Source organism: Phasianus colchicus, chromosome 2, assembly GCF_987193195.1.
Source record: "Phasianus colchicus chromosome 2, bPhaCol1.hap1.1, whole genome shotgun sequence".
Taxonomy (NCBI): Eukaryota; Metazoa; Chordata; class Aves; order Galliformes; family Phasianidae; genus Phasianus; species Phasianus colchicus.
In genome coordinates, this window is record NC_143437.1 from 39,620,388 (window position 1) to 39,648,285 (window position 27,898).

The following is a 27,898-nucleotide window of genomic DNA, read 5'->3' on the forward strand; positions in this document are numbered from 1 at the left end:
ATTTGAAGAAAGTCTTTCTCAAAATAGTATCTGAGTAAAATCAAGAAGAGGATCAGCAGTAGTCTACTATGATTTGAGATGGATGTATTAAGCTGTATCAACGCTAGGAGAGTGTAATGTTGTGAGGCTTCCTACCTTCCAGAGATAACTTCTCCATTATTACACACTCAGCTTGACTGTTGCAGTAAGCCCCATCTTTTCACTAGGTGGAGTTTTATCACTTGAAACTTAGCATGCCATGGGTAGGTATGAGCATTAAATCTGTGCTACCTTGCAGCTGGTTTTTGGACATTTTTGTAGAACAATAGGAAATGAAGATGCTCAACCAAAAGATGTGGGTGTTAAGGCCAACATCTCACAGTTCCTTTTTTCTTTGCTTGGTAGTGCTGTTCCCCTGTTCTGATTTTTGTACCATCAGGCTCTTAATTCCTCATGATTTCCTGCTGTGTTTCCCCATCATCAGCAGACATCTTTCAGCGGATCTCAGATTCTCAGCTGTCTACTTTTTTAGAGGTATGTATCAACAAGTAACTTTCAATCTGCCTGAGAGACATTTTGCTTGACTGGTAGCCCCTGCAGGGGTGTGAAAACTTGCTTATCTCAGCTTCATCTATGTTATGGCTGTTAACTTGTTATGAGTAAGTGAAAGGTCTCATAGTCAAGCCTGAATGGCCACTTGTCATTATATTTCAATATTGAAATGAAATTCCAAACAAGAGCTCAACCAATCTCATTTTCATAATGCAGATTTGTACTCTAGCACAGTCATACAGTAGGTTCTTACTGCCCATCTTCATACTCTAAGCACTCCTTACATTCCTTTTGCTGTAGAAGACATGTTTTAATTGGGCTGCCTTTTACTTAAGGCTCCCAGCATGTTTTCTGTGAAGAAATTAAACTCCAGAATGTGAACTGTCTGTCAAAGTTTTGTGAGCACAGCCTGTAGACACATCCTTTTCCCCAGAGGTTTAAGTGTAGTGCTGCATGTCCAGTGCCTACAATTCTGAAAGTCAGCATAAAGACAAACACCACAAACTGTGGAAAGAATGTTTCCCAATCACATGTAGTATTCTGCTTTTATGAAAATAAATTTAAGTCCTTTATAACACAGTGGATGCTAACTAGCTTAAGTGTTGAGAATTTTCTTGAGCCACCACAGAGAACAATAATTTCTTCCTGAGTATTTAGGAAACTTTGCTAATGAAACTTAAATGATTGTAGCATATCCCATGATACTATCCTTGACTTCAGGGCTACAGGTTGAGCAAGATTCTCTGCTGCAGATGTCTTCAGTTTGACACAGCAGAGAGCAAATGATGCCAGGAGGCCTGGACTGTACTGGTCACTGGACTGCATCTCTCTTCCCAGAAGTTTATGTGACATATCAAGACAGCTTTATGGCAATTTTGTATTGCTGTTCTGTAACTCTTTGTTGTTTATCCTCTCTCCATCCCTGTGCTCTTGCAGGATCGTGGTTACATTCCTTCCCATGTGCTGAACATCCCACTTCACAACCAAGCAGAAAATTCGTCTGGGAGGATTAAGTGAATCTGCTCCCCTGCTTGAAGAGAGCTGTGATGGCACGTGGTTACCAGTGGGTGTCTCACAAGCTTCTGCATTGTGAGCAGAGCATAACAGGCATCTGATGATTAATGCAAGCGGATACAATTGTGTTCTGTTTGCTCTAACAGATCAGGACAAGAGCTAACAATATATAAGAAGAGAGATACAAATCCCTTCATGTAATAGCAGGACCTGTATTCTTAAATATGGGCTTACATTACCCAAAAGACAATTTGACCCTGCAGCTAGGAAATATCATTTTGATGTGCTAAATGATTCAGGTGATTGCTGAAAGCACTGCACAGGGAGGTGGACTAGGGAGGAGAGGTCAAATTTACTTCATGGCTGTTGGGGAAGTCCTTATAAATGCTTTAATTAAGGATGATTCCTAGTCATTAAAAATAAGTCATGCAGCTGTTCCCTAGACAAGTTAAAATCCAAGCTCTTGTGGAGGTGAGTTAGCCAAATCCTTTGCAGTATAAGGCATGCAGATGTAAACATCTGCAGGCTTGGGCAAAACTGAGATCTGAACTTCAGATGGCACTTGGTCTGACAGTGAGGTGAGGGAAAACCCCACCTCAGATGCTTCCAAGCTTTGATTGTCTGGACTCTGAGTAATTCCTACTGTTTATAAAATCACAGTTCACACACAACTGCCCGTGCCAGTCAGATTTGTTAAGACCAAGTCTATTTAATTACAGCTTCAAAGCCCTGCTGCACTCTGGGGACTCCTGCTAATGTTCATTTTCAGCTCTCCAGGCCCTGTTTTCACAAGAGGAAGGGGCCCAGCTCCCTGCCCCAGCTCCTGTGAGATGGGGCTGTCAGAAGGGCACTTGAAGCTCTGCAGAGGATTCCTCAGGATTCAGAGAATTTTCCTCCCAAAATCTGAGTCTCTGATAAGCTCCAGTTCTGCATTTTACTCACTTTTTTTTCCTTTTTTTTTTTTTTTTTTTTTTCCACTAACAATTGTATGATTGTTTGTTTTCCTTCCCTGTGATGTAACTTCTCCTGTAGAGGTACTGGATTGGTTTTGTGGAGAGTGGCCAAATTGCATGTTAAATTGCTATCTGTGCATCAGCCTTCCATAATTCAAGCCATACAACACCCCACTGTTTTCACTAATACAGTGTATGTGAGGAGGAGGGCTGGGGGCTCACAAAGAAGACCTGTCACCTTTGTTCCTCAAACTTCCATCCAGCAAGGTGCTTAAGTGCATGCTTAAGAGCATAACATTTCACCCTGAGTTTGACAGGCGTACTCTTATACTCAGAATTAATTAGATATTAAAATGTTTTTCTTGCTTGAAAGATCAGCATATTTCTGTTGAATATCATAAAGCCAGCTAGCAAAGAAGTGATGGTGGGACAATTCTGGGGCAACAGCAGAATGCAGGCAAACAAAGCATGTATTCCTGTAACACTCTAACTCAAGCGTGAAAAACCATGGTGCCAAACAAAGCTCTTCTCTGGTGGGATCCATAAATCACCAGCACTGCAGCTTCCCAGGAGGCAGCAAGATTGGAATTTCGTGCACTAAAATACCCTTGTTTTGCCCTTTGGTTTTCCCCTGATGGTTTCTCTGCATGGCAGCCAGCCTGCAGGCCCAGCAGCTCTCACAGCAGTAGATCTCAGGCCACCCTGAGGATGGGTCCATCTTGTCAGTGAGCCCCATCAGGGAGCAGCAGTCAGCAGGCCTCCCCACAGCCTGGCCCCTTCACCCAGGACAACCCTTCTCCCACTGCATTTGTAATCACTGGTCATTTCTTGATTTGCCCTGATGTTTATTACCATTTAAATAGTCTCCTAGCCTGAAGCATCCAGGGAAGTTTTGTGTCTTATGCTTCACAGCCTGGGAAATTAATTCCCTTGGGATCTTGTCCCTACAGAAGAATGGTGCTACTTTAACCGAACTGGCTTAGAAATTTAGTTAAACCCACACAAGACCTTCTGTTGCCCCTTAGTTTTGACTTTCTGAAGACATGGCTTACGGCATAATATGCCCAGACAGGAAAGTATTTATTCGTAAACCAAAATTACATCACCAATCTCTGCAGTCTGCGGCAAGGACTTCTGACGACTGTGGGCAAGCTCCAGATTTACCTTGGTGTCTGTTTTTAGGCCTTAAAGATGTAAGGTCCAGACTGCAAATGCCTTTAATCAGGAAGCAATTAATTGCACAATTTTCCTCTTTGCAGCCAGCATAGATCTCATCCAGGTAATGCTCCCTGGGAGGCAGTGGCTCATGCCTGTGTGCTACTTTTATTACTGTATGTCTCTGCTAATTAGTTCCTGTTGGATGGGAGGTTGGATTGCTACAGGGGCTTCAGATAAAAGGTACAACTGGTTAAGACAATCTAAAGATAGCTTTAAGAAGAAAAACAAATGTGTTGTTTTCCTAGCTCTTTTTAAAAAGTTATTTCTGAAGAAAGCTCCCATGTGCATCTTGTGCTTTTGCTAGAAATCAGGATCAGGTCTGTGAAGGTTGTTCCTGTGTGTAAATGCTGAGCATGCTGGACTGTTTTTTTTTTTTCTTTTCCAGAGCATCTTGGTTCTTGTCCAGGACCTATCCTAAGTAGGAAACAGCTTGTTTGTTTCTTTTGCAAAGGATCATCCATGCAAAGTGATTTCGATCCTGGCTCTCCCTCAAAAATGATGCTCAGCTTCAACATGAAGGGGGGTGGGTGGGTGTGCAGAAGGGCAGGCATGCCTAGGCTAGGTGGAGCTGTGCTGACAGTCCCTAGGGCAGTGCAAATGCCATGTGTCACCAAACTTGACAGTAAGGCTTTAGCTGCCCTTCTGCCCCATAGTGTTATCAGCACCACTTCCAGCCCTGCTTGCACTGCCTCTGACCTTACTCACTGTTTCATCTGCAAGCCCCACATCCTTCCTGTCCCACATGCTGGCTATAAACAGCAAACTCACTTTTTATGCTATTATTGTAATTTACTAGCAGAAACCTTCATCTCTGCACACCGAAAACATAGGTCTTCAGGCCTGTTATAATTGTTCTTCCAAAGTTATAAATAACACATTGGCCTGGTTTATGTGTTCGTGCAAGTCAAGCTATAAACTGGCAGATGAAGGAAATTAACTGTCTCCAGAATTCACATTCCTGTCACTTATTCAATTATTTGATCAACATAATTGCTCAGAGCAAGAGCTAATTGGAAAATTACATGTATTTACCCTCTCTATAGAGGAGGAAAGGCTTATCAGGTATTTTACTGCAGGCAGTTTCATTACTTCCCATATTCTGTTAGAAACGAGGTTTTTAACAGAGCCAGGACAAAACACACATAGCTAGTTTATTAGCCAGATGCTTTCTCACCCTCAAAATAGATCCAGTATTTTGTGGTGCAAGGGTTTTAACACGTCTGTACCACAAGTACTTTGGCACATGGGTGCAGGAGCTGTAAGCCAAGCTTGCCTCCAGGAGCATGCAGCAGTAAACATGTCCATGCTTCTATATTTCTGTATTCACACTGGTGCTGCAGCCATGGTTCTTTCTATGACTGGTTCCCATCTCTAGGAGCAAATACAGAGATCATTGATCAGATCGAGTCAGCCAGGTGAGAGAAAGGCATACAGTGATTTGTTGTTTTTGTTTCTGTAGAAGACTAATTCCCCAGCTTGCCAGTTCAAATCCTGCATCAATGCCCCAGTTCAAGACACTGGTATCTTTGGTATGAATTCTGTAATTCCTTGCCACACACGTGCACACATTTCATAATTAAATGAAATTCAATCTCAGTGCTGGATGGAGCAGAGGGGTGGGAATGGAAAGGACCAGGAAGCAGGAGACTCAAACCCTAAAGCGGTCCCTGTTTCCATTATTAGCTCTAGCATTGTTTGGGGTTGGAACATTTGATTTGTTTAAGCAACAAGACAGGCAAACACTTTTCCAGGCTGTACGGAGGGGGAGGAAGCCTATCTATCAATGCCAACAGTTTGCAACCTATTGTCTGCAGGCCCTGGGGGGACCTCTGGGTTATCTGTAGGGAAAGGCAGCTAAGAAAATCAACCCGTTTGTCAGTTGCCTTAAATTCATGACAGATGGTTTACACCTCTGCTGGAAAATTGCAGGCTCTGCAAATAAAAAAATGGATAATAATTAAAACCCATGGAACAACACATTTCTTTTTTCTATAGTCTGATGCCTGAACAGTCTGCCTGTAGAGCACAGGGGCGACTTCCACACCTTTTCCTGGGATTATTTCACTTCTGCCTTGGCATGATTTCCTCTTGCTCTTTGTGAGCAGGTTTTTTTTTTTTCCAAGCACCAGGTTTTGGCTGCCTAAAAAGCCCCCTGAAGTGATTGACAGTGATGTGAAGCTTGAGAGACACACTGGCCTGGTTCTCACCAGCTGTGCTGCTACCACTGCACAAGTGGCACAGAACAACCATGGAAAACATGCTGTACCACATGTACCAATCCTAGGGGTTGGTCTTGTGTATATTTGATGAGAACTGGGTAATCACATGAGTAAGTTTCTAGTTCATCCTAGTGGAGATTAAGAAATTAGTACATCAGGACATTTCTGATAATAGTGGAAGTGTACTCTTCCTTCCCTCCTTCCCTCCTTCCTTCCCTCCTTCCTTCCCTCCTTCCTTCCCTCCTTCCTTCCTTCCTTCCTTCCTTCCTTCCTTCCTTCCTTCCTTCCTTCCTTCCTTCCTTCCTTCCTTCCTTCCTTCCTTCCTTCCTTCCTTCCTTCCTTCCTTCTTTCCTTCCCTCCCTCCCTCCCTCCCTCCCTCCCTCCCTCCCTCCTTCCCCTCCTTCCCCTCCTTCCCCTCCTTCCCCTCCTCCCTCCCTCCCTCCCTCCCTCCCTCCCTTCTTTCCTTCCTTCCTTTCTCTCTATCTCTCTTTCTTTCTTTCTTTCTTTCTTTCTTTCTTTCTTTCTTTCTTTCTTTCTTTCTTTCTTTCTCTCTTTCTCTCTTTCTCTCTTTCTCTCTTTCTCTCTTTCTCTCTTTCTCTCTCTCTTTCTCTCTCTCTCTCTCTCAATGGAAAACAAAAATAGGGAATAAGAAAGTAGCCCCACCACGGGTGGCTGGTGACAGTGCAGAGCTGTGCGGGTGTCCCAGAAGTCCCTGGGGAAGGAAAGCTGGAGCCACCGAGCTGCCTGTAGGCAAGGTTCGCTGTGCTGCCTTATTCAGGATGCTCTGCAGTTGGGAAAAGGTGTGCAGAGGCTCCAGACACCATTCCTACTCGCAGCTCTGATTCTCACGCAGCCACAGGGAACTGGAAATGAGGACGGTTTTGTCAGCCGTGAGTGACTCCAGCTAGTGGACAAATAGCCCCTGAATGTGCTACTTTGACCTCTAAGCTGTGACTAATGGGATAAATCAGTAACCCGACGGCACCGCGGGACAGCTTGCACGGAAAATGCGCACTCCTTTGTCGCCAAGTGTTGGCACAAACAAAGGGGGGGGGGGGGGAAGGAAAAACACAACGATCCGTCAGCATCTTGCAAAATCGGGCCAAAGCAGGGGGCCGGCTGGCGGGAAGCGGCTGTCGCGGCGCAGAAGGGGGGCGGCTCCGCAGCAGTGGGTGCCGACCCGAGGCGCAGCGGGCAGCATCGGGGCAGCTCCCAGAGGAGCCCCGGCCCCGCAGCCACCGGCACCGCGGCCGTACCGGCAGCAGGGGGCGGCCGCCGCCGCCGTAACCCGTCAGCCGCCTCGCCATCCCTCCAACCTCACATCCCTGCTTCCCCGTATCCTTAATCCTCGCATCCCGAAATCCCCACACCCCCTCAAACTGCAGCACGCATCTCCCATCTCTGCTTTGCACCCCACATCCTGCATCCTGGCATCCTGAGATACTCTCACTCCCGCATCCTGTGTCCAGCCCCGCACCAGACCTGCAGGCCAGCAGAGCTGCTCAGCAGCCCAGCAGCCCCACACTGAGCACCTCACAGTCCAAGCTTCTCCACATCTTGGCCCAAGGCATGAAGTGAGTGCTGCTGGCAGTGCTGCTGGCTTGGAGATCTGGGTTTATTATTATTAACCACTTTATTGTGGTTATTGCCCTCAGGAGCATTGATAACTGCAATCACAGAGGTGGCTGTCCCTATAATCAGGCTTGTTGCCTGAGGCCTTCTTATCAACTCTGCTAGCAGAACTGGGAGCTCGCTGGGATCTGGAAAACTCTTTCCAATGTGAGTTTGATATAGTCTGAGGAGACAGCTTCACAAAAGTGCACAAAACAGCAGCAGAAATTACTGGTGTATTGCTGGTCCCACCGTGATGCAGGACGCAGCATGGTTAAAAGCAGCAGTGGCAGCAGCAGTGGCAGCCTCTGCATCTCCTTGGTCCCAGTGCTACAATCCAGGACTTCACCGGGAGCTTTGTCCCTGTCAGGAACATTCCGTTCTTAAGTGTGGTAATAGATACTTTTCTGCAAGATTTTAGCAGTAGAAATGACTGCTGGAAACCTTGTGCTTTTGTTACATCAGGACATTCTTCCTGCGGACTGTGAATTGACTTGATTGCATTTCTGCAACTGGAAAATTCAATAAATGTACATACAAAACAAAAAAAAACAAAACAAAACAAAACAAAACAAACAAAAAAACTGTCCCTCCATTTCTCAGCCCGCTCCTATCCATTTTCTTGTCCTGCTGGGCCCCATGCTGGCAGCTCCTCACAGGAGGCCCATGGCATGCTTGGTCTGAGCAACCCACAGCAGAGCCCTGCTGTGCACTGAAGCCATGGCACCAGGTGCTGAAGCACTGGGAATGTTTTCCTGGTGTTTCCATGGCCTGCCTTAGTTGGAGCTTCACCCTGTTTTCTGCTTGGGCACAAGTATCTGCTTGCTGTTTTCTGCAAATAGAAGGTACTTGAAATGGAAGAAATACCCCTAAGGTCACAAAAAGGAACTGAAAACTCAAACCGTGGAAAATGTTTGCAGGCAAACAACAAAAAAAGCAGTGGGAGTCAACTGAAACATTGCATTTCAATACTTTCATGCTGGTTTTTTGTTCGCTTGAAAGTAAAATTATTTAAATAGCAGGCATCATTTGAATAAAGAAAACACCATTATAAATGCCAATAACATGAAAACACACTAGACATTCTAATTTTTTCTTCATTACTTTTATTTGAGAAATTTGCTGGGCATGTTTTCCTTTGTGTTTCTCACCAGAAAGTCAACAAGTTTGAAGGAATCAGCATTTCTCAATTAGAAAATATTTTGCTGAAAACTTTTCTCCAGAAAAAGCTGGCAGCATTTAGCATTGTAAGTCTGGCAGGAAGCTTTTAGTTCCATATTGTGTTCTACTTCCACTGGGGTGACAGGGGTGCTTCCAAATTAACTTCAAAGATGCAGCAGTGGCAGTACCAACTACACATTTCCCAATGCCCGTGCCTATCAGTGCAGGGGTGTTCAAACAGATACTTACAAATATGAGTTTAACTCATTCTCATACCAAAGAGAACAATCAAAGCCCAGTGATACCCAAAGAGAAATTGAGGCCAGTGCAGTGCAGGCTTTCTCCCGTCTTACTTCTGCCTGCGCTGTCAAGAAGAAAGGTGCCCATTGTGGATATGGCCCAGACCTCACCCCTCCTCAGTGAGTCAGAGTCAGCTTCTTGGGCCTTACAGACCTTAAGATGGGAGAGGAGGATTGTCTCGTGGCTGACCATAGGGACTGTGAGTCAGAAGACTTTGTTTACGTAAAACAAAAAATTGCTCCCTTCATTTACTAGCAGATACCTCTAAACAGCCTAAACGAGTTGCCACTAGAACATTTCAGTTGTAAGTATTTTAAAACTGTGGGGAGAAAAAAAAAAAAGAAAAGAAATCCAATTGGCATCTGATCATTTCTGCAGCAACATCACATTCATCCATAACCAGCTGCGCTGCTGTGAAAGGGACAAGCACCAAAGTAAATACCAGCAAAATCCTGATTTGGGTTTCAGGCCAACCAAACTCCTGCTGTTTCACTGGGAATGTTGATTAAAGACCTCCAGCTGTGACCCACAACAACCCAGCCAGGTTACTCTTGCCTCTTTGGGAAGCTTGAGTGAAATTGGAAAGCGGGATGCAGCCCCAGCAAGTTTATCAGCTCTGAGCAGCCTGTTTATAGGCAGATAACCTGCAAGTACCTCCCTGCTTCACCTCAGATTCTTATGGGGGAATCAATAGGTCACCCATGTGCTGGTGGGAGATATTAAAGTCGTTCGGCAACAAATGAAAAAACAACTTGCTTTGGAACAATCCTTTAGAAATCAGTCATCAATTACATGCAGTTAATGATCAGTTTGTGGGTTAACAGCCAAACGTGAAGTTAAGGATGATTAAAGCTTGAAACAAATTAACTGCTCGGTGACGGCAGCCAAAACAATGTTCTATTAATTTGTGGTGGTTACTTTTCTGGGTAGGCTCCCATGGAGGCTGATGAGTGATATTTTAATTTCTCAAGGCAATAGAACCATAGCAACAAATCTGCAAGAAGCCCGTCGGTTTGGTGGATAGAATCTATTCTGCTTAACAGGGCTTTGATCCCAAAGTGTATTTAGCACAGCCACTTTCTTATGGATGTGGTGAGAGAAGTGAAATAGGTGCCTTGCTTAAGTAGGACAACTTCTTATTGTCATCTGGCTTTTGAAGAACACGCTATACAGAAGCACAGGCCTTTTAATGGGGAGCTCCAGTCAGGGGAGATGGGCCTTGAGTGTGAGGATGTTTACCCTTGGGTTAACAGTGAAGTAAACCACATGTAGGTTTGCAGAATGCAGTCCCTATTTTACATATATTAAAGAAGAAGAAGAAGAAAATAAAACACCCCACATTTTTACTTATTCACCTTTGAATTCCAGTTTTCCAAGAGGACATCATATCCTGCGCTTCAGGGACACGCTGGTGATCTTCATAGTGAGAAGAGGAGGCCAGGGAAGTGCACAGAGAAAGGAATATTGAGCAGGTACACCTACTTCCATGCAAACAAATACTATGGTTAGAGAGAAAGAGTACTGGGCTTACCTAGCTTTCTGTCTGTCACCAGTGGAAATCACCGCAGTGCCATTGACCTTAGCAGTCCTCCAATTGTTTTAAAAAAGTGTAGTTGGAAGAGAAACTGTCAAGAAGCACCAGCATATCCCTGCTCCCTAGAAACACATGCAGTTGTACCCAGCTGTTCCTGACAGCCCCATGCGTCTCACTCTGGTGGAGACGCCATGGCCCCAAGAGGCAATTGCAATATGCAGCTGTCCTTACCATTAGGAAGTTTTTTCTGACAGCTGTATTGAGCTTCCCTTGCTGCAATTTAATCTCATTATTTCTTGCCTTATTTACCCCCACGTGCTGTGGAGAATGGATTATCCCCCTTCTCTTTGGCATGGCAAAGCCAAATTGCGCCCAACCCCCCTGCCGCTCACAGCCCAGTGATGGGCAGCCACCCGTCCTTCTCCTTGCTGTCTGATGGTCACCAGTGTCCTGTCTGCCCAAAGCAGCCCACAGCGGCACTCCCCCACACTTGTCTTTTTCTGCTGTGTATTTTTTATTCAGTACTGTCTTGCCATCTTTAACCCCTTGCTGGAGTTGTCTCTGGCTTTGAATCCTTCTCAAACTCTCATCCCTATCCCTTTGATGCATCTCATAGGATCAGCCCAAGCACCTTCCCCTTTCCTTCGCACCCATGTTGCTGTTTTGCTTTGCTCCAGGCTCCTGGAATTGCAGACTCCACAAAGGCAACTCCCAAATTATGGGTCTGCATCGTCCACATATGAGTATGTGGCCAGGCTCCACATTAATCGAGAAGAAAGATAACTGAGAGCACGAAAGGAAAAAGAGCTCTGTGTACAGTCAGTGCATAGAGCCAAATAGATATTTAATCCTGCATGATTTTTTTTTTTTTTCTTAATGGTTGCTCTGGACATTTTTGTTTTATCAGATGGGGAATGACACTTAAGACCTAGCTTATTTGTGCCTCTTGTCAATGGCTCTTTGTTCTCTTTTCTTTTTTGTTTCCTTATTTTTTCTCCCCAAACCTATAACCATCTCTTTGTTCCCCCTGGCAAATTGGCCTCTGGGATCAGCTGTTCTTACACCATTGCTCACAGTGGCAAGACCCATTGCGTCTGCGTGCAGCCCAGGCCCTGCTTTGCAAAAATGCAGCCCAAAACCAGCAGGCGGATACTAAGGATAGGCTGGGCAATATTTCAGGAGGCTCAAGAGAATTCCCTGTGATTTGGGTGCAACTCCAACTCTGCAGCAGCACAGGCTCATTCCTCTGGGCTTTCAGGGGGGAAGAAAGCCTCCCCTGAGCTGTTCATGCTGATGAGCAGTGTTTTTGCTGCTGGGTCACCTGCCCCTTATTATCAAAAGAGTTTAAAAGCCAAAAAAAAAAAAAAGAAAGAAAGAAAGAAAAAAGAAAGAAACTTGGGAAAATTAAAATACCAACAAGGAAAAAATCCACCTAAGATATCTGGGCCTCATCCACTCTTCTGTTAATTAGCTTTAATGAAAACAGCAAAAGTAGAAAGCAAAGCAAAAGTCAGTAGAGGTAATTAGGATGGGCTGCTGGAGGAGCAGGAGCTCTGGGAAATGGGAAGGTGGCTGTGGGGAGCATCATCTTGCAGCAAGTCTCAGATCACCACATCCTGCCTCTCCCTGAGTCCTGTTTCACACAGCATCAGAGCAAGTGGGGTAATTACCACAGCTGTACCTTGTGCTGCTTGAGAGACTTTGCTTCCCAGGCTGTCTTTGGGATGCAGCAGTGATGGCAGGCAGTGTTCCTGCAGGAGTGGCACTGTTAAACCCATACAAGCAAGCAGACCTCTGGCAGAACTTGTGGGTGATTCTGTCTGCTTGTTGTCAATGAAAAGTTTCCAAGGACAGCAGTAACATTTTATAAAGCACATGTACTGCTGAAAAATCTTTTGGACTTTCTCCTCCTCCTGTCTAGAAAACACTTTGCTGGTATTCCCATTGACGTCAGCTGAAGATAAGAAACGTTTGCCCATGGTGCCTTGCTCAGAGTTCCATGTGTGGCTTATGTGCTGATTTGCCCTGTGTCACTGCTGAGGTTTCAATTTGCTTTCAAATGAAAGCTTTGGTGTCCTTGCTTGTCTTATCATACTGACACAGCTGGCAACCTATCCCTCTCTTGCTCCCAGTGCCTTTACTGCAATGAGAAATCTTGAGTACGTTGTAGTGGTCTGCATTTACAGCTAACAGTGTCTGGTGTTCAAAGCCCCTAGGTCCCCTCTGGGTGAGGACTCCTCTGCTCTTGGAGCTGGGGAGCTGCAGCCTTTTTTTGTTCTTCTTGCTCTGGCACTCTTTTTCAAAGGCACAGAGAACCTTAACGCTGTGGAAGATGTAGCATTTCAGGTAAAGAGAGGAAGCTTGAAAGGAAAAAATAGCTCACATTGCAGCTGGTTTCCATATCTGATTGCACGTACCTATGGCAGTTGAGAGGCTGAAGGCAGCTGTACTTGGGCTGGGCACCGGGAGGCATCTGGGAGCTCCACCTATGAGCACTGGAGCAGGGCAGGCTTTGACTGTGGGGTTATTGAGTCGTTTGCTCTGCACCTGGTGAATCCTGGTGTTTACTTTCCTGCCTTTGCTTTGCCATGCGGTGTGGAGAACTGTGGCTCTTTCCATTGTGAGGCTGGGGAAGCTGTCCCGTGGTGCATCTCTGGGTTGTAAGTAGGGCAGCTCATAGGAAAGTTTGCCCTATTCACTTCCAGCAAAACTGACGCTTGTGCTGGATTGTTCCAAGTATTTAATCCTCACCAACAAGATCCTAGCAACTGCTTTCAGAGAAGATCTTTAAAAGTGGAGAAGTCTTTTCAGCCCTGCCCATGGGAATTGTCCAAGTTTGACACCAAGAGGAAGTGGCTGGCTCCATAAGACATAACACATGGAGCAACCATCGCTTCTTAGACTTTGCAAGCAACCAGCTTGTGAGTGCAGAAGAAGCCAATTAGGGCAGGAGGATCTCTATGCCCCTCACCTCCCAGCCCTGCTGGCAGAGGCCCCCCAGAAGGAGGGTACTGTCCCTCTTCTGAGATGTTGGCCCACACAGGATGTGCATGGCCCATCTTGGGATGTCCCAACGTGCAGCACGCTGCCAAAACTTCCTCTCTTCTACTTTTCTCTCCCCTCCCCTTCCCTCTCCCCTTATATGTTCAGCCTAGGGCTTGGGGTTAACTGCCTCACTCAAGATTGTCTCTGAAACGTCAAGGCTGAAATAGCATGTTAAAAGCCTGTATGAGCAGAAGCACAATGACACTGCTCCATCCCTGCAGCACAGCTCCATCCCTGGGCCATGAGATGCTCTAGGATGGGCAAATTGGTGACTGCCACACAGCACTTGGGACACTCAGTGCCTGCCAGCAGCTGTGGTCTGAGATGGGTTGAAAAGGATGTTAAAAGTGAGATAAAGGGATCACCTCCCACAGCGACTCCCCTGCAGAGGCACTGCAGATAGGAGGCTAGGGTTAATTTGTTTTCTGAATTAATTAGGAATTTGAGCAGCTTGAAGCAATTCTGCTTTGTTTAGTTTTGTTTTATTTTGCTTTCAGGTTGATTTCAACAATCCATTTTGACTTTGAGCTCATGTTAGTGACTTCTCAATCAGAACTTAGCTGGAGGGGTGGGGGGAGATTACTGTGTTAATAATGTATGCCGGTTCCTGAGCCCTTTCCCCAGGTAGTGAAAACTTGCCTGAGGTTGATATTTTGAGTGATGAACATGTATTCTAAAGAAAGCCCTGGCACATATATATATATATAAAATATATATATAATATATTATCTCAAATGAAGTATATAATAAAAAGAAAAGAATCTTGTGCTTCCCCAGCCCTTTTCTCTCCTGGCACTCAAGAAGCAGCCTCAAAAGCACTCCTCTGGAGTCAGGGCAGGTCAGAGCTGTCCTTCACACAATCTTTGCTTCCCTGGCTTATTGCCCTCTCTTTGCTTCCTCATACTTCCCCTTTCCCTCCTTTTCACCTCTCCAGCCAGTGACCAGCTCAGCAGCATTGCCACGATCTCGCTGTTTGGAAGAAAATGGGGAGCATCAGAGATGGCCATTTTCCAGCTGTGGGTTTGCTGCTTTCACAAGGAGTGGGACCCCAGTGACAGCTCCGTGGTGCAGGCTGTACCCTGCCCTGCACCAGCAGCACTGCATCACGTCATGCATGCCCAGTGCCTTGCTCCGTGTCAGGCTTGTCAAGTTTCTGCAGGAAAAAAAGAGAAAGCTTTCATTCTACAAGGCCAGCACCCAGTTCAGATTCTTTGTATCACAGGGAAAACGATAAGCCAGGATATAACAATGACCTACTTCATGTCTTGATAAAATAATTTCCTTTCTCTGTCATTTTCCTCAAAGAATGATATTTGACTAACACGAGCACATAAGATAGAGCAGGAGCTGATAATGGACCAGCTTCAGCCCTGGGACAAACAGCAGCACCCTAGTGACCTGCATGGAACTAAGCTTCATTATCCCACAGATCAGCTCTAAAAACAGCAGTGTTCCAACCTGCAAGATGGGTGCATGCAGTAGGGCTAGGCTGACAGCTTGGGGACAGCAGATGTTGCTCAGAGCATCCTCCATGCAGGATGGCACCACTGTTGGTGCTGCCCCAGCTTGCTGCTATGGTGCGGGTGGGCACACCCCTGCACAACAATGGCTTAGATCATCCTCTCATACAAAGGGCTACTGTATCTGGCAGGGCACATTACAGTATAGCACAGCCATGCAGCTCCCAGGCTGCTCCCGCCCTCCCAGTGCAAGAACAATGTGGGCAGTTGTAGTTATCTAACCAGACCCCACTTGGCTCAATGAATCAACTGTGTTTGGCCACCGAAGGTGTTCAAAAATGCATACATGGAATTTTTCACTTGCAGTGACTGCAATGAAGAGCTTTCTAGCATCACCTTTCAACACCATTCAAACTGATGTTCAGCTGGTACAGAGCACTCACCTCTCACCTCCCACCTACAGGAGCTTGTGCAACTGTGCTCTTAATGAGTTCTCATCACTGCACTGATATAGGACATGGATTTGCTATTTGTCATCACAGATAGGATATGGCATTGCTCAGACATCCTTGTGCCCACAGCCAGGTCAGATTGCATCCTTGTGCCAGCGGTTGTGCCTTGCTGCTCACCCTCAGGTTGCGCATCATCCAACATGGGCAGAACCACTGCATGGCCTTGACACGCATGGGCACAGGCTGCCCAGGGAGGTTCTGGAGTCACCGTCCCTGGAGGTGTTGCGGAAACATGTGGGCACTGAGCAACAAGGTCGGTGGCCATGGTGGGGATGGGCGGTTGGACCAGGTGGTCTTAGTGCTTTTTCCAGATTCTACTATAATCCATTTGATGACACATTGCCTGAAGAGACCCAAGCTGTGGAGCTTACCGCACCTTCCAGCATCACGTACCACTTCACAGCACCAACAACGGCTGGTCCGATGGTAGTGGGGTGGAAAACGAATGTTGCAGAGAGAGCGGCAACAAACGTGCATCGTTTGTGGGATGCTGAAACAAAATACAGCTAGGACGTAATTAGAGTTTTCCTTTCCTCAAAACTGTTCTGAATGGAAGTGAATGAGTTGGGAGCCCAGGCTGCAGCCGTGGCTCTGCCCTGCGCAGTGCAGCACACAGCAGGTGCACCAGGCACACGGCAGCCGCCCTCTGCTGCATACAGCTAGGAAGAAGTAACAGCAGATGCCATCCCTTGCTATGCATACAGGGGGCTTTCCTTTCCAGCAAGGCTGAGCCGCACTGGCTCTATCTGACACGACTGCCTCCGTGCTGCGAAGGTACTGCTAAAGCAGTACAGCTTTGGGAGGTACGCAGGCTATAATTAAACTAAATTAAAACAGAACGCTTTTGACCTAACCCAGGCAGCCCGGTGAGGACTTACAGCAGCAGCAGCAGCAGCAGCAGCATAAAGCAAGGTACGCACTGAGCCATCCCTGCCATTGCAGCACACGGCTCCGGCTGCGCCCTAACGGCGGCGCCGCCAGCGGATCGCGGGCGGCCCCGACGGTGCAGGCGGCGCGCCCCATCGTCTCCAGCCAATGGCGTCGCCCGACGGGGAGGGCGGCCCAATCGGGAGCACGGCCGCAGGGCGGCGCCACGCCCCCGCCCAGCGGCCGCAGCCGTCGGGCGGGCGGAGCGGGTGCTATGGCGCCGCCTGCCGGGTCGGGTCGGACCGCGCCGCGCGGCTCCTCCCCACTCCGCGCTATGTCACGCGGCGGCGCGGGGCCGGCGTTTAGGAGTCCGTAGCGCGGGGCGAGGCGAGCGCAGCACAGCGCAGCACAGCGCGCCCAGCCGGGCTCTCGTTTGCCCGCACCGCTCCGGGAGCCGCTCACCCTCCCGCCCCCGGGAAGCGTCCGCTCCGCCGGTGCTGGCTTCGCGGCGGCCGCGCCGCGCCTGCCGGCCCGCGGTCGCTCCGCACCGCTCGCCCGTCGCCACCGTCTCCGCGCCCCGCCGCTCCCCGGCCGGCGGCCCCGGGCCGCGCGCCGCCCCCCGGCCGGCGGTGCCGCGCGGCGCCGCTCGGATGCCGCCGCAGCAGGAGGGCGAGGCGGGCTACATCAGCAAGCCGGTGCCGGGCGGCTGCGAGGTGCCGCCGGTGCCCCCGCGCAGGGTGCGCAGCGGGCGGGCGGCGGCGGCGCTGGGGGCGGCGCTGGGCGGCCGCTGCCGGGCGGCGGGGAGCGCGGCCGGGGCCGCGGCGGGGAGCGGGGCGGGGGCCGGAGCCGAGCCCCGGCGCAGCATCAAGTGTGTGCTGGTGGGGGACGGCGCCGTGGGGAAGACGAGTCTGGTGGTGAGCTACACCACCAACGGGTACCCCACCGAGTACATCCCCACCGCCTTCGACAACTTCTCCGGTAAGCGGGGACCGGGGGGCGGCAGCGAGCGGGGGAGCGGTGTGGGGGGGAGGGATCGGTACCGGGGTGCCCGTGGCCGGCGCGCTCGAGCGGAGCGGCTTGCGTCGGGGGCTCGCAGGGATAAAGTTTCATTTCCAGCGGCGGCTGTGGAGCGTGAGGCTCCGCTCCGCGTGCCTTCGGCCCGGAGGGGGCTCTCTGTGCTTGAGAACGTGTAAGATGATGGTGGAGTGAGGCCCCTACAGCAGGGGAAGGCACAGCGCGGGGTCTGTGCCGCGCCGTTCGCGGGGAAGTGAAGCGGAGAGCCCCCGCAGCTTCTGCGTGCCCGGCTGCTGGTGCTAGACCCGGCTCCAGCCCTGCTAAGCTGTTACATCCAGCCTAAGCTAAGAGAAGGGCTGTAAGGACACAGAGACTGTATCTCTTCTTTCCTCTTTTTTTTCTCTTTTTTCCTAATGGAAAACGTGCAAAGTTGAACTCACCACGCTTTTTTTCCCCTCCTCTCTCCCCCCTAGCCGTGGTGTCTGTGGATGGCAAGCCGGTGCGACTGCAGCTCTGTGACACGGCTGGGCAGGTCAGTGAAGCCACCAACCCCAGTGACAGCAGGAGGGGGGGGAGGTCCCAGGGGGAGAGGTCACACAAAGCGGTCCCGGTGGTGACCCCGGAGTCTGGAGGGCCACCTGGTATTCCCTGAGAGCAGTTGTTACTGGCTTCCTTTTTTAGTTAAATAACCACAGAAAAGAGAATTACTGTGTTTGAGACACAGGCATGTAAAACATTCATAGCTGTAGGTATGGAGAGGTGGAAACTGTGCTGTTAAAGGGACTTGAGGGAGAAAAAAATACCATTTGATGGCATCAGTGGAGACTTCATGCTTTCAATTCCTATCCACTAAGAGGTGCTGCCTCTGCTGAGCTGACAAACTCCTGCTACTTCCAGCTCCTCGTTTGCCTGACCAGAGCACCCATTTCTTGTGTTTTCTGCATGTTCTTGGCTTGCGTGTCATAAACACATGCAGTGCTGTTTGAGCCCAGGTAGCTTGAAGTTTTTTGCTACTTAACTTGTTTTTGAAAGGGATGGAAGCTGGATTCATGAACTACTTTGTGGATCCAGGTCTGTGGCCTCCTCAGAGCCACACGGATAAATCTCAGCGGCCTTAACACACAAACCTAGTTAGGTGCTCTGCAAGCAGGTGTCCCACTTAAGAAAGGACTTTGGAGGGCTACTCAGCCCTGGCAGCAGTGTAGGGCTTCCATCTGCCCTACAAAACCAACTTGAAAGCCTGCAAGCAGGTTATTACTTGCTTTCTGCAGGTAATAGCATCAGGTATCCCCTGGTCTTGTGCCAGGGTGGAACCCTGTGTGTGCTCATAGGCAGAGCATGAGATGACCCCACCTGTGTGGTGACAGCCTGTGGATGTCGTGCCCAGGCCAGGTGGTGCCAGTCAGTCTGCTCACCTGCACTGCTGCAGAATCGGTGGTTCAGGTGTTTGACTGTCCAAGTGCCCTGGAACAGGGGGAGTTGCTTCATTACAAATGGAGGGGTTGTCTACAGCATTAGTCATCCTGAATAAAATACGCCTTGCTGGGTGAGATTGCTGCTGGAATCTGGAGCTGAAAGAGCACTCCAGCCAGGGTGAAATTCCAGCTATTTCAGTGTCAGCAGCCTGAAGAGGTGCAGAGCCCTGCAGTTTGTGTACCTGCCATTGAATCCACAGGAGTGCACTTGGAACATGAAGGGCGCCGTCCCATCTGGGCAGAAACCCATAAGATCTGGGTTTGGCTTTCAAGCCCATTGAATCGAGTGCTGCTGAGGTTTCTCACGTTGCAGGAAGAGGCAGTTAGGCAGCGAGATGCCTTGCTGCAAATGGCCCTGTCCTTCAGCGCTGCAGCTCAGTGAGCACGGGGTTCCTCCAGTCAAATGGTGAGAGCCCGCTCTCCTGTGAGCCTTAATCTGGGAATCAGCAGAGCTAATGAAGCTTGCTTTCTTGACTCGTGTTCTATAAATTGCTGTCTCTCTTGGAGTTGCTGCTGGAAGAAATTCATTCAAGTGGAACGAGACTTCTGAAGCTTCCAGTGGGCTTTAAGCTGCATATCCTTTGCCCTCACAGGCTTTAAAGCAAAATTTCCCATGTTGAAAATTAACACACAACTTGCAATTCGGCAGCAAAATGCTGGTGTTGGAGAGATGTCTTCAGCTGCATTTGTTCTGTGCACTTTAAATTGAGAGCTTTTTAGAACATGTCCATTTTAATTAAAACGTCACTTCGTAGAGGCAAATCCTACCTGCTCAGGCTGCTGGTGTTACCCTGCTTTCATCCTGCTGTCAGCGTAAAGGGCTGTGTGCAGTTAGTTAACCCTCGCTTCTTGCTGCATTCTTTGCTCCTTTATTACCTTCAGGTGCTCAGCTTTCTTTCCGCTACCTCCTGAAGCTGCAGAAGGGCTTTGCTTTGTTGGAGTTTCCTCTAACAGAAAGAGGAAAGGGGGGGGAAAAGAAAAAAAAAAGATAGCACCGGGAGGCCTCTCTGCAGTTTGTTTGATGTGGCATGGGTGGGAGGGAAAGGTAAAGCTCTTATTCCATGCCATTGGCATGTTAAGCCCGTGCATTGTGATTCGCTGTTGCTGCCATTGGATTTAAATCCCCGGGCACAAAGGCAGGGGAATTATTGCCTCTCCTGTAGGATGTTGTTAAGTAGCACTGGTTTCAAAATGTTTCCGGCCAGGCTGTGCTTGCTGCCACTTGTCTGCTGTGCTCTCTCCTGTGTCTGCAGGCAGGACGGTACCTTTGAGGTCTGTGTACCTTTTCCCTCCCATAGTTTTCTTTTTAGTTTCATTGCTCTCTGTGGCTTTACTGGTCCTTTTTTGGGCGGATATATGGCAGAGGGTAATATGCAAGTAGCAAAGGAAGTACGTAAGCGTTTGAAGCTGCAGCATTAGCAAAGCTCAGCCAGGTGGGGGCTTGTGGCTGGGCATGGCCAGGCCTTGGGTCTGCATGTGGGCCTGCTGCCCCACCTCGTCCCATGTTCTGCTGCTGTGGTATCCCCGGAGGAAAGGGGTTGAAGCTGAGGGTGTTTTGTGGCCTACACAGCACTGTTTGTCGTGTGCTAACACAGTGTCGTTCTGTCCAGGATGAGTTTGACAAGCTGAGGCCTCTGTGCTACACCAACACAGACATCTTCCTGCTGTGCTTCAGTGTTGTCAGCCCCTCGTCCTTCCAGAATGTCAGCGAGAAGTGGGTCCCCGAAATCCGATGCCACTGCCCCAAGGCGCCCATCATCCTGGTGGGGACGCAGTCAGACCTCCGGGAGGATGTCAAGGTGCTCATCGAGCTGGACAAGTGCAAGGAGAAGCCAGTCCCAGAGGAGGCTGCGAAGCTCTGTGCTGAGGAAATAAAAGCCGCGTCCTACATCGAGTGCTCGGCTTTGACTCAGAAAAACCTCAAGGAGGTCTTTGATGCGGCCATTGTGGCTGGAATTCAGTACTCAGATACCCAGCAGCAACCAAAGAAATCCAAGTGTAGGACTCCAGACAAGATGAAAAACCTATCCAAATCCTGGTGGAAAAAATACTGCTGTTTTGTATAGGAGTTGCAAGGACCCGAGTGCTGCTCTGAGGAAATCAAATAGAGGCTATATTAGCTGAAATCTCATTCTGTGTTGTCCGGGGTGTATAGCTTAGGTCTGTATGTATGTGTATATGTTGCTACTTGGTATCTCCGTTGCCCTCACAAGGGTGACAGAAGGATTTGTAGTTAAATCATGGCTATAAATCAAGTCTGGCGTTGAGTTTCGTGACTAATATCTTTCATTGCGGAAGAAGTGCACCATGTATCTGTGAAGTTATAAGGATTTGTCCAAAGGATTTGACTTCTTGTCTTACCATGTGTACCTGATGGGGAGGAACAGATGGGAGCCTTTTGCTGCAAGGGCTGCGCAGGAGGACTGTGGAAATGTAGAGCTGTGTACACGGACAGTTAAAGGGAAAATAACACTGTGCCTCCTAACGGACCTTTCTAGCTTTAAAGAACCCACTCCTGCTCTTTTCTCCATGTCTTCCCAAACCAACAGTCTTAGGGATCGCTTTAAAAAGGGTATGCAAGAGGTGTAATCTATACGCAAATGCTGTGGTTGGAAAGGTCACATATATACCTTCAGCATGCTGTGAGGGAACCTGATGTGTTACAGCACTGACATCTCATTTGTCGCCTCCTGACTTGAGGGTCATTTTTGTCCTTTTCCCCTCATGCTGAGGGCATCACAAGGAAGCCCAAGGAGTGTTACTGAGCCTTAGCTCACCATGTTGGGTGGCGGTGGGTTTCTCTCTTTGTGTGGATGTGATGACAGTTGATCTGTTTCAACTGAAAGGAATGTAAATGCTGTTGGGTTGGTTGCTTTTTTTATCTTTTTTTAATTTTTTTATTTTTAAGAGATGTAACAAATATCCGTGCAGCACCGTGCAAACTGCATCTGTTTTTAAGTCTACAGCCAAGGTTTCAGAATGCCCCTCCTTACCTTTCAGGCTGCTAAACAAACAACAAAGCAGGCAGATAAAGGTGATAACAGACTGGACTCCAGCAACTGAGGTTGCTGTGTCCTCTTTATCATGCTGTTTTCAACCAAGTTAATGTTTTCCTTCTAAAAGCAACAACTGCTTATGGTTGAATCTTGTCCAGACTCATGCTGGGGAAATGGGCTGAGGCCATTCTGAAAATTTAACTGACAGTGTTTTCCCAGATCAGTCCATCAGTCCAAATGTGCCTAAAATGTAGCTGAGTGATCAAGGTAGTGCAGAGCTGCGTGCGACCTGCCCTCTGACTAAATCCAATTCCTACTGGGCTAAGCCTAATTTCAGTCCCTGTGGGTTTGAGAGACTGGAAGAGTAACGTGACTCTCTGCAAGAATGGTATTTTAACTTTTTCTGCAGAGAGCATTTAGTCTGTGCTGTCTGTCTTTTTATGGCCCCAACTACTTTTTTTTTTTCTTTCCTAGGTATTTCAAGATCAGATTCTATTCTTTTTTTTTTTTTTTTCCATTTTCCCTTTGGCCATAGCCTTAAAGTGACCTTTTTCATAGTCTTAAACTAAACTGCAGTTGCAGAAAGCCAGAACCCTTTTTCATCATAAATGAATCAGTGCCTGATATAGAGAGGAATTGTGGAAGCCAATTGAACTGATAAAGCTGACCACAGTTTACCTCCTGGCCCATTAAAGAAAATGACACTACGTAAATGGATTCTAGGTTGTATTGGCACAAACTCCACAGGCAATATTTTTTCCTCCACTACAGCAAAATGAGTATGAAGTGGGTAATGTTCCATGGCTGAAAACTTGAAAATGGAATGGAAATCTTTACATAGGGCCTGATTCAATAAGAATGTGTTGGCTTCTGCACTGGAACAGCCTGGAAAAGCAGTTTCCATAGCACGGAAGCTGGATGCATTGACCTTGGATGCATCTGCTTCATAATGGTTTTATGTTTACTGGTCATGAAGTTAACATCTGAGCCTTTGTATCTCTTATTCTAATGCATTAACAGGATTTCAGATATGCAGTCATAATGTTATCTTGGAGCAAATCTTAAAGCCAGGTTTCTCTTGGGTGCTTTGCTTCTCTGTGTGATGGTCTCAGCTGATCAAAAATGTGGAGTTTGGAAGGATACAGGCTAGATTCTGAGCAACTCCCACTTGCAAAAATAACAGTTTCTTCTACAAGGTCATACTGCTTTGTATCACACCGTACTGGAAGCTGTAGGTTATATTTTATAAGCAGCCTGTTTCATAGTCTGGAGTAGCATTACTTTTAAATGTAGCCAGCTGTGACTGTTTCTGAAAATGTGATGTATATACAACTTGTTATAGCCTTTTACTAGGTGTACGTAAACTGAGGTCTAATAAGTTTATGAATACTGCTCTACAAGGGGCTGCACAGGGTCTAGGTTTTAGGATTATTACTTTTAAAATCACCAGTATTTTACAAGCGCGAGTGGGGGGGAGATGTCTCTATGTAGTCTAATCTGATGTGCCTTATGAAAAAAAACCTCTTCTAAATGTAGGCTATATTCTGAAAGAAATATTTCATGTGAGAATGATATAAATGAGGTATTTGGAAATAAATGCTGATCCATGTGTGTGTCTGTCTCTGCCTCCCAGGGGGAGGAGGGGGGATGCATGTGGGCTTCTTGCGCCTGCACCGTGAAAGTGAGGTGTGCAGCAGGGACAGCATGGCCCCACTGGGAACACCCAGATCAGTATGACCTTTCCTGCTGCTGTTGCACTGGGGGTGCCAGAGAGGATGTTTTGGAAGAACAGAGCCAGTTCCCTCCTCTTGGAGCCTTTTCCATCTCACCCTGTATCCCGCCCTGTCCCACTGAGTGCCCATGGTTAAGTCCCCATGCAAAAAAGCTGTGGTGTATTTCTCCCTGCTGCACAGCCTGGTGTTTTACCTATTCCTGGGTCCAGAAAAGACTGAGCCAGCTCAGGTTGTCCTTGATATCTGAGTGATGTTGTGCATGTACTGCTGTGATCAAAAGGCTCTGCTGCCCGATGCGAGCTACAGGATGAGGTGGCAGTTGTGGATGATAAGAGTGCGTTGAAGTATGCCTGCTATAGGAGAGGTTTTCCAGAAACACTGAAATTGCTGCTACTTCATAATGGATCGAGGTTCCCAACGGAGGATTTTTGTTTTTTTTTTTTCCTCATATTGAATGCTCTCAAAAAAATTGATCTACCCGTGCATGGAAATATACTTCACTTTTACTATTTTTTTAATGTATTTTGTGGATTTCACACCTCTAATGTATGACTGAGGGTCAAGTAAAGCTGGGATGTGACAAATGGTCCTTCAGACCCAACTGGGAGAGAGGATCTCTAAGGAAACCTGACTGCGCTCTTTGCTTTTTTATTTCCTTCCCAGACATCAGTCGCTGACTGCAGAGAGGCAGACTGCTGCAGAAGGTTGCCTGGTGTGACCACGTGAGGCTGACCCAATATTGTCATATGCATTACACTTAAGCACTGTACATCACTTCAGCATGTGAGTGCCCACGCAATGAAGCACCACGTGCTCACATGTTTGTGCAGAAGAGACCTCTGTCAGCTCCTCCTGCCTTCAGTGCTGCCCTGTCATGCAGCAGGATGGGAAGAGGGAAAACATAGCTATTTAGGAATTAGTAAGACATCATAAAACAGGAAGAACTGATGAAGAGGCTCCCGGGCAATGTGGAGTGATAGAAACTACTTTTACCTACATTAGGCGCAAGCAGATTAAAAGCCCAATTAAATGAATGCATGAGGAAATGAACAGCCCCAGTGAGGGCTGTTAGGTACAAAAATAGAGCCTTTTCTTTAGGAAGTCCCAGCGCTGTGGATAGCTGGAAGCTGGGAGGAAATACTGCTGCACACTGGGGGAAAAAATCATTCTGTATTTTTCTCTGTTCTTAGATTCTTTCCTCAAGCGTCCGTGCAGGTTTGAGCCAGGATATGAGATGAGGTGGACTTTTGGCATCCTCCAGCCCTGCTGTCCTAATGTAGTTAAAGTTTTTGCATTTGGTCTTTCAGGATGTTTTTCAAGCCAACAGCAGGGCCCCAAGACCCAACAGGACCTCCTGAAGATTAAGCTTCTGACACTGCTGGCAGAGAGTGGGAAGATGTAATACGATTAGGGCTGTTCATTACCCATTTAGTGCAGTTCTCTGTGGTATACACCGAGGAGCAAACAGTTGTGTAATGCAATGAATTTTACCATCTGAGGCAGTATTCTTCAATGTTACTGATTTATTTCCTGACTCTGTTTTAGCAGGAAGAATAAATCAGTGATGTATATGAAAATAATAGGTGTAAAGCTTGGCAAGTATGCTTTTTAAATCAACAAGGGGACTGTCTGTAGGGAGGAAGTGTGAGGGGCAGCTCTGCTGATCTGCAGGGATGATTCCTGCCCCCAGAGTCTTGCTGGCTCCTCAGCTTGGAGCAGGGGGGTCAGAGCAGGCATCCATCAGATGCCAGCAGTGGGGGCAAGAGCATAACCAGACATCTGTGGCTCCTCAGCATGTTTAGGTCTGGGCTTACTATCTGGGGGCAAAAGAAGAGTCATATCAGAGGACAACTGTCATCAGTTGGTTAATGCAATCCCTGACTTGCTTTAGCTTAGAGTCATGGAATCATTAATGTTGGAAAAGACCACTAAGATCATCTAGTCCAACCATCTGCCCATCCCCACCGTGCCCACTAACCATGTCCCTCAGTGCCACACATTTCTTCAACACCTCCAGGGACGGTGACTTCAACAGCTCCCTGGGCAGTGTGCAGTCCTTTGGTGGAGAAAGATTTCTCTGAAGGCAGCATTGGAACAATCGTTCCCCACTCATCTTCCCCTTCCGTGGCTGCCTCTCCCCCTGCATTCCCCTCTCTATAGGCAATTTTCTCATTTATTTTTAATTCAAAACAGCGCTTTGCCCAAAGCCTGGTGCTCAGCATTTTTATGCTCCCTGTATCACATTCTTGCATCTTTTGAGCTTTGTCATGGTCTTTCCGCATTTTAATTATAAGCTCAGCAGGCTTCAGGCTTTGCTATTCCTCTAAGCTGAGAAAAACTGCTCCTTTTTCTTTCCTCTCATTTTAGTAATCTTTAACAATCAAAGTGGATGAATTTGGGGAAAAGCGGGTAGCATATTGCAGAGACTGAAGATTGGATCATGATAGCAAAGGGGTAAAGTCCCTGCCTGGAGTGGTGATAAGGCAGCACTGCGTGCCTGCACGCAGTCGCTGTTGACATCTTGGGATGAGGGCTCTGCATCTGCTTGGCTACAAGGCAGGGCTCTGGCCATCTTCAAAGGGCTTTGAAGTGCCCCCTGGCAATCTCCTCTGGAAGATAAGAGATTACAGAGAGAGAGGAAGGAGTTCCTGAAAACAGCTCCAGCAGCACGTATGTTTATCTAGTCTGGGTAATGCAGAAGGAGGCCAAAGCCTGGGCTGGTGACATCCGAGAAGACGTGCAGGGATTCAAGCAGAAAATGCTAAGTAATGGGAAAACATTATTTGATTTTTTTTTTTACCTCTTTTGTTTCTTTGTTTGTTTTTGTCTGTTTAAATCCACTGCCTCAGGACTGCAGCTGTGTGAGAAAAGTACGCCTTTGCCTAGTCCTTCCTTATGGATCTGCTTAACACTGCTACTATATTTTTGCCTAAAACCTTGCGGTTACCACAGCCAACCAGAACAGAAATACTTTTCTTTGTTTTAAACCAAGCTCCCATTCATTTCAATGTGACCCCTGGTCGTGAAACTGTAAGTTATGGTGAATAGCAATTGATCATAGAATCATAGTATCACAGTATCATAGAATGGTTTGGATTGGAAAGGTCCTTTAAAATCATCCGGTTCCAACTTCCCTGCTATAGGCAGGAATACTTCCCATCAGACCAGGTTGCTCAAAGCCCCATCCAGCCTGGCCTTGAATGCTTCCAGGGAGGGGGCATCCACAGCCTCTCTGGGCAACCTGTTCTAGTTCTCTCACCACTCTCACAGTAAACAATTTCTTCCTAATATCTAGTCTAAATCTACTCTCTCCCAGTTTAAAGCCATTTCCCCTCATCCTGTCGTTATGTGCCCTTATTAAAAGCCTCTCCCCAGCTTTCCTGTAGGCACCCCTCAGGTGCTGGAAGGCCGCAAGTAGTGCTATAAGGTCCTCTTGGAACCTTCTCTTCTCCAGACTGAAGAGCCCGAGCTCTCTCAGCCTCTCCTCACAGGGTAGATGCTCCAGCATCTTTGTGGCCCTCCTCTGTACCTGCTCCAACAGCTCCATATCCTTCTCCTTCGACCTGCTGGTCACAGCTCTCTTGATACAATCCAGGATCTGGTTGGTCTTCTGGGCTTGCAAGAACACATTGCTGGCTCATGTTGAATCTTTAATCAACTGACACTCCCAAATCCTTCTCCTCAGGGCTGCTCTCAATCCATTCTCCACCCAACCTGTATCTGTGCTTGGGATTGCCCTGACCCAGGTGCAGAATCTTGCACTTGACCTCACTGAACTTCATGAGGTTGGCATGGGCACACCTCTCAAGCCTGCCCAGGTCCCCTCTGGATAGCATCCTTTTTCTCTAACATGTTAACTGCACCACTCAGCTTGGTGTTGTCTGCAAACCTACTGAGGGTGCACTTGATCCCACTGTCCATGTTGCCTAGAAAGATGTTAAATAACACCACTCCCAGCACTGATCCTCAAGGAACTCTGCTTGTCACTGGTCTCCACTTGGACATTAAGCCGTTGACCACAACTCTCTGAGTGTGACCATCCAGCCAATTCTTTATCCAGTCCATCCATCAAATCCATTTTTCTCCAATTTGGCAACCAGGATGTCATATGGGACAGTGTCAAATCCTTTGCACAAGTCCAGATAGATGATGTCCTTTGCTCTTCCTTTATCCACTGACACTGTAACTCCATCATAAAACTCCATCTTCTTTTTTTTCCTTTCTCAAATAGGGTTTTATGTTTCACTTTTTCCAA

The 27,898-nt window shown here is 47.7% G+C and overlaps 1 protein-coding gene and 1 long non-coding RNA gene across 2 annotated transcripts; one reads left to right on the top strand and one right to left on the bottom strand.

The window, feature by feature from the left end:
• Positions 1-14,321: 14,321 nt before the first annotated feature.
• Positions 14,322-16,545, bottom strand: LOC149918972 (uncharacterized). Its single transcript, XR_016464234.1, has 3 exons — positions 16,437-16,545; positions 15,935-16,048; positions 14,322-14,739 (listed from the first exon to the last, which is right to left on the bottom strand). It is a non-coding gene; the product is annotated as an uncharacterized LOC149918972 (long non-coding RNA).
• A 530-nt stretch (positions 16,546-17,075) lies between these two features.
• RHOU (ras homolog family member U) lies at positions 17,076-23,519 on the top strand. Its single transcript, XM_031614422.2, has 3 exons — positions 17,076-17,403; positions 17,913-17,971; positions 20,525-23,519. The coding sequence occupies exons 1-3, from the start codon at positions 17,076-17,078 to the stop codon at positions 20,978-20,980; spliced, it is 843 nt and encodes a 280-aa protein (XP_031470282.2). The 3' UTR covers positions 20,981-23,519.
• Positions 23,520-27,898: the final 4,379 nt, after the last annotated feature.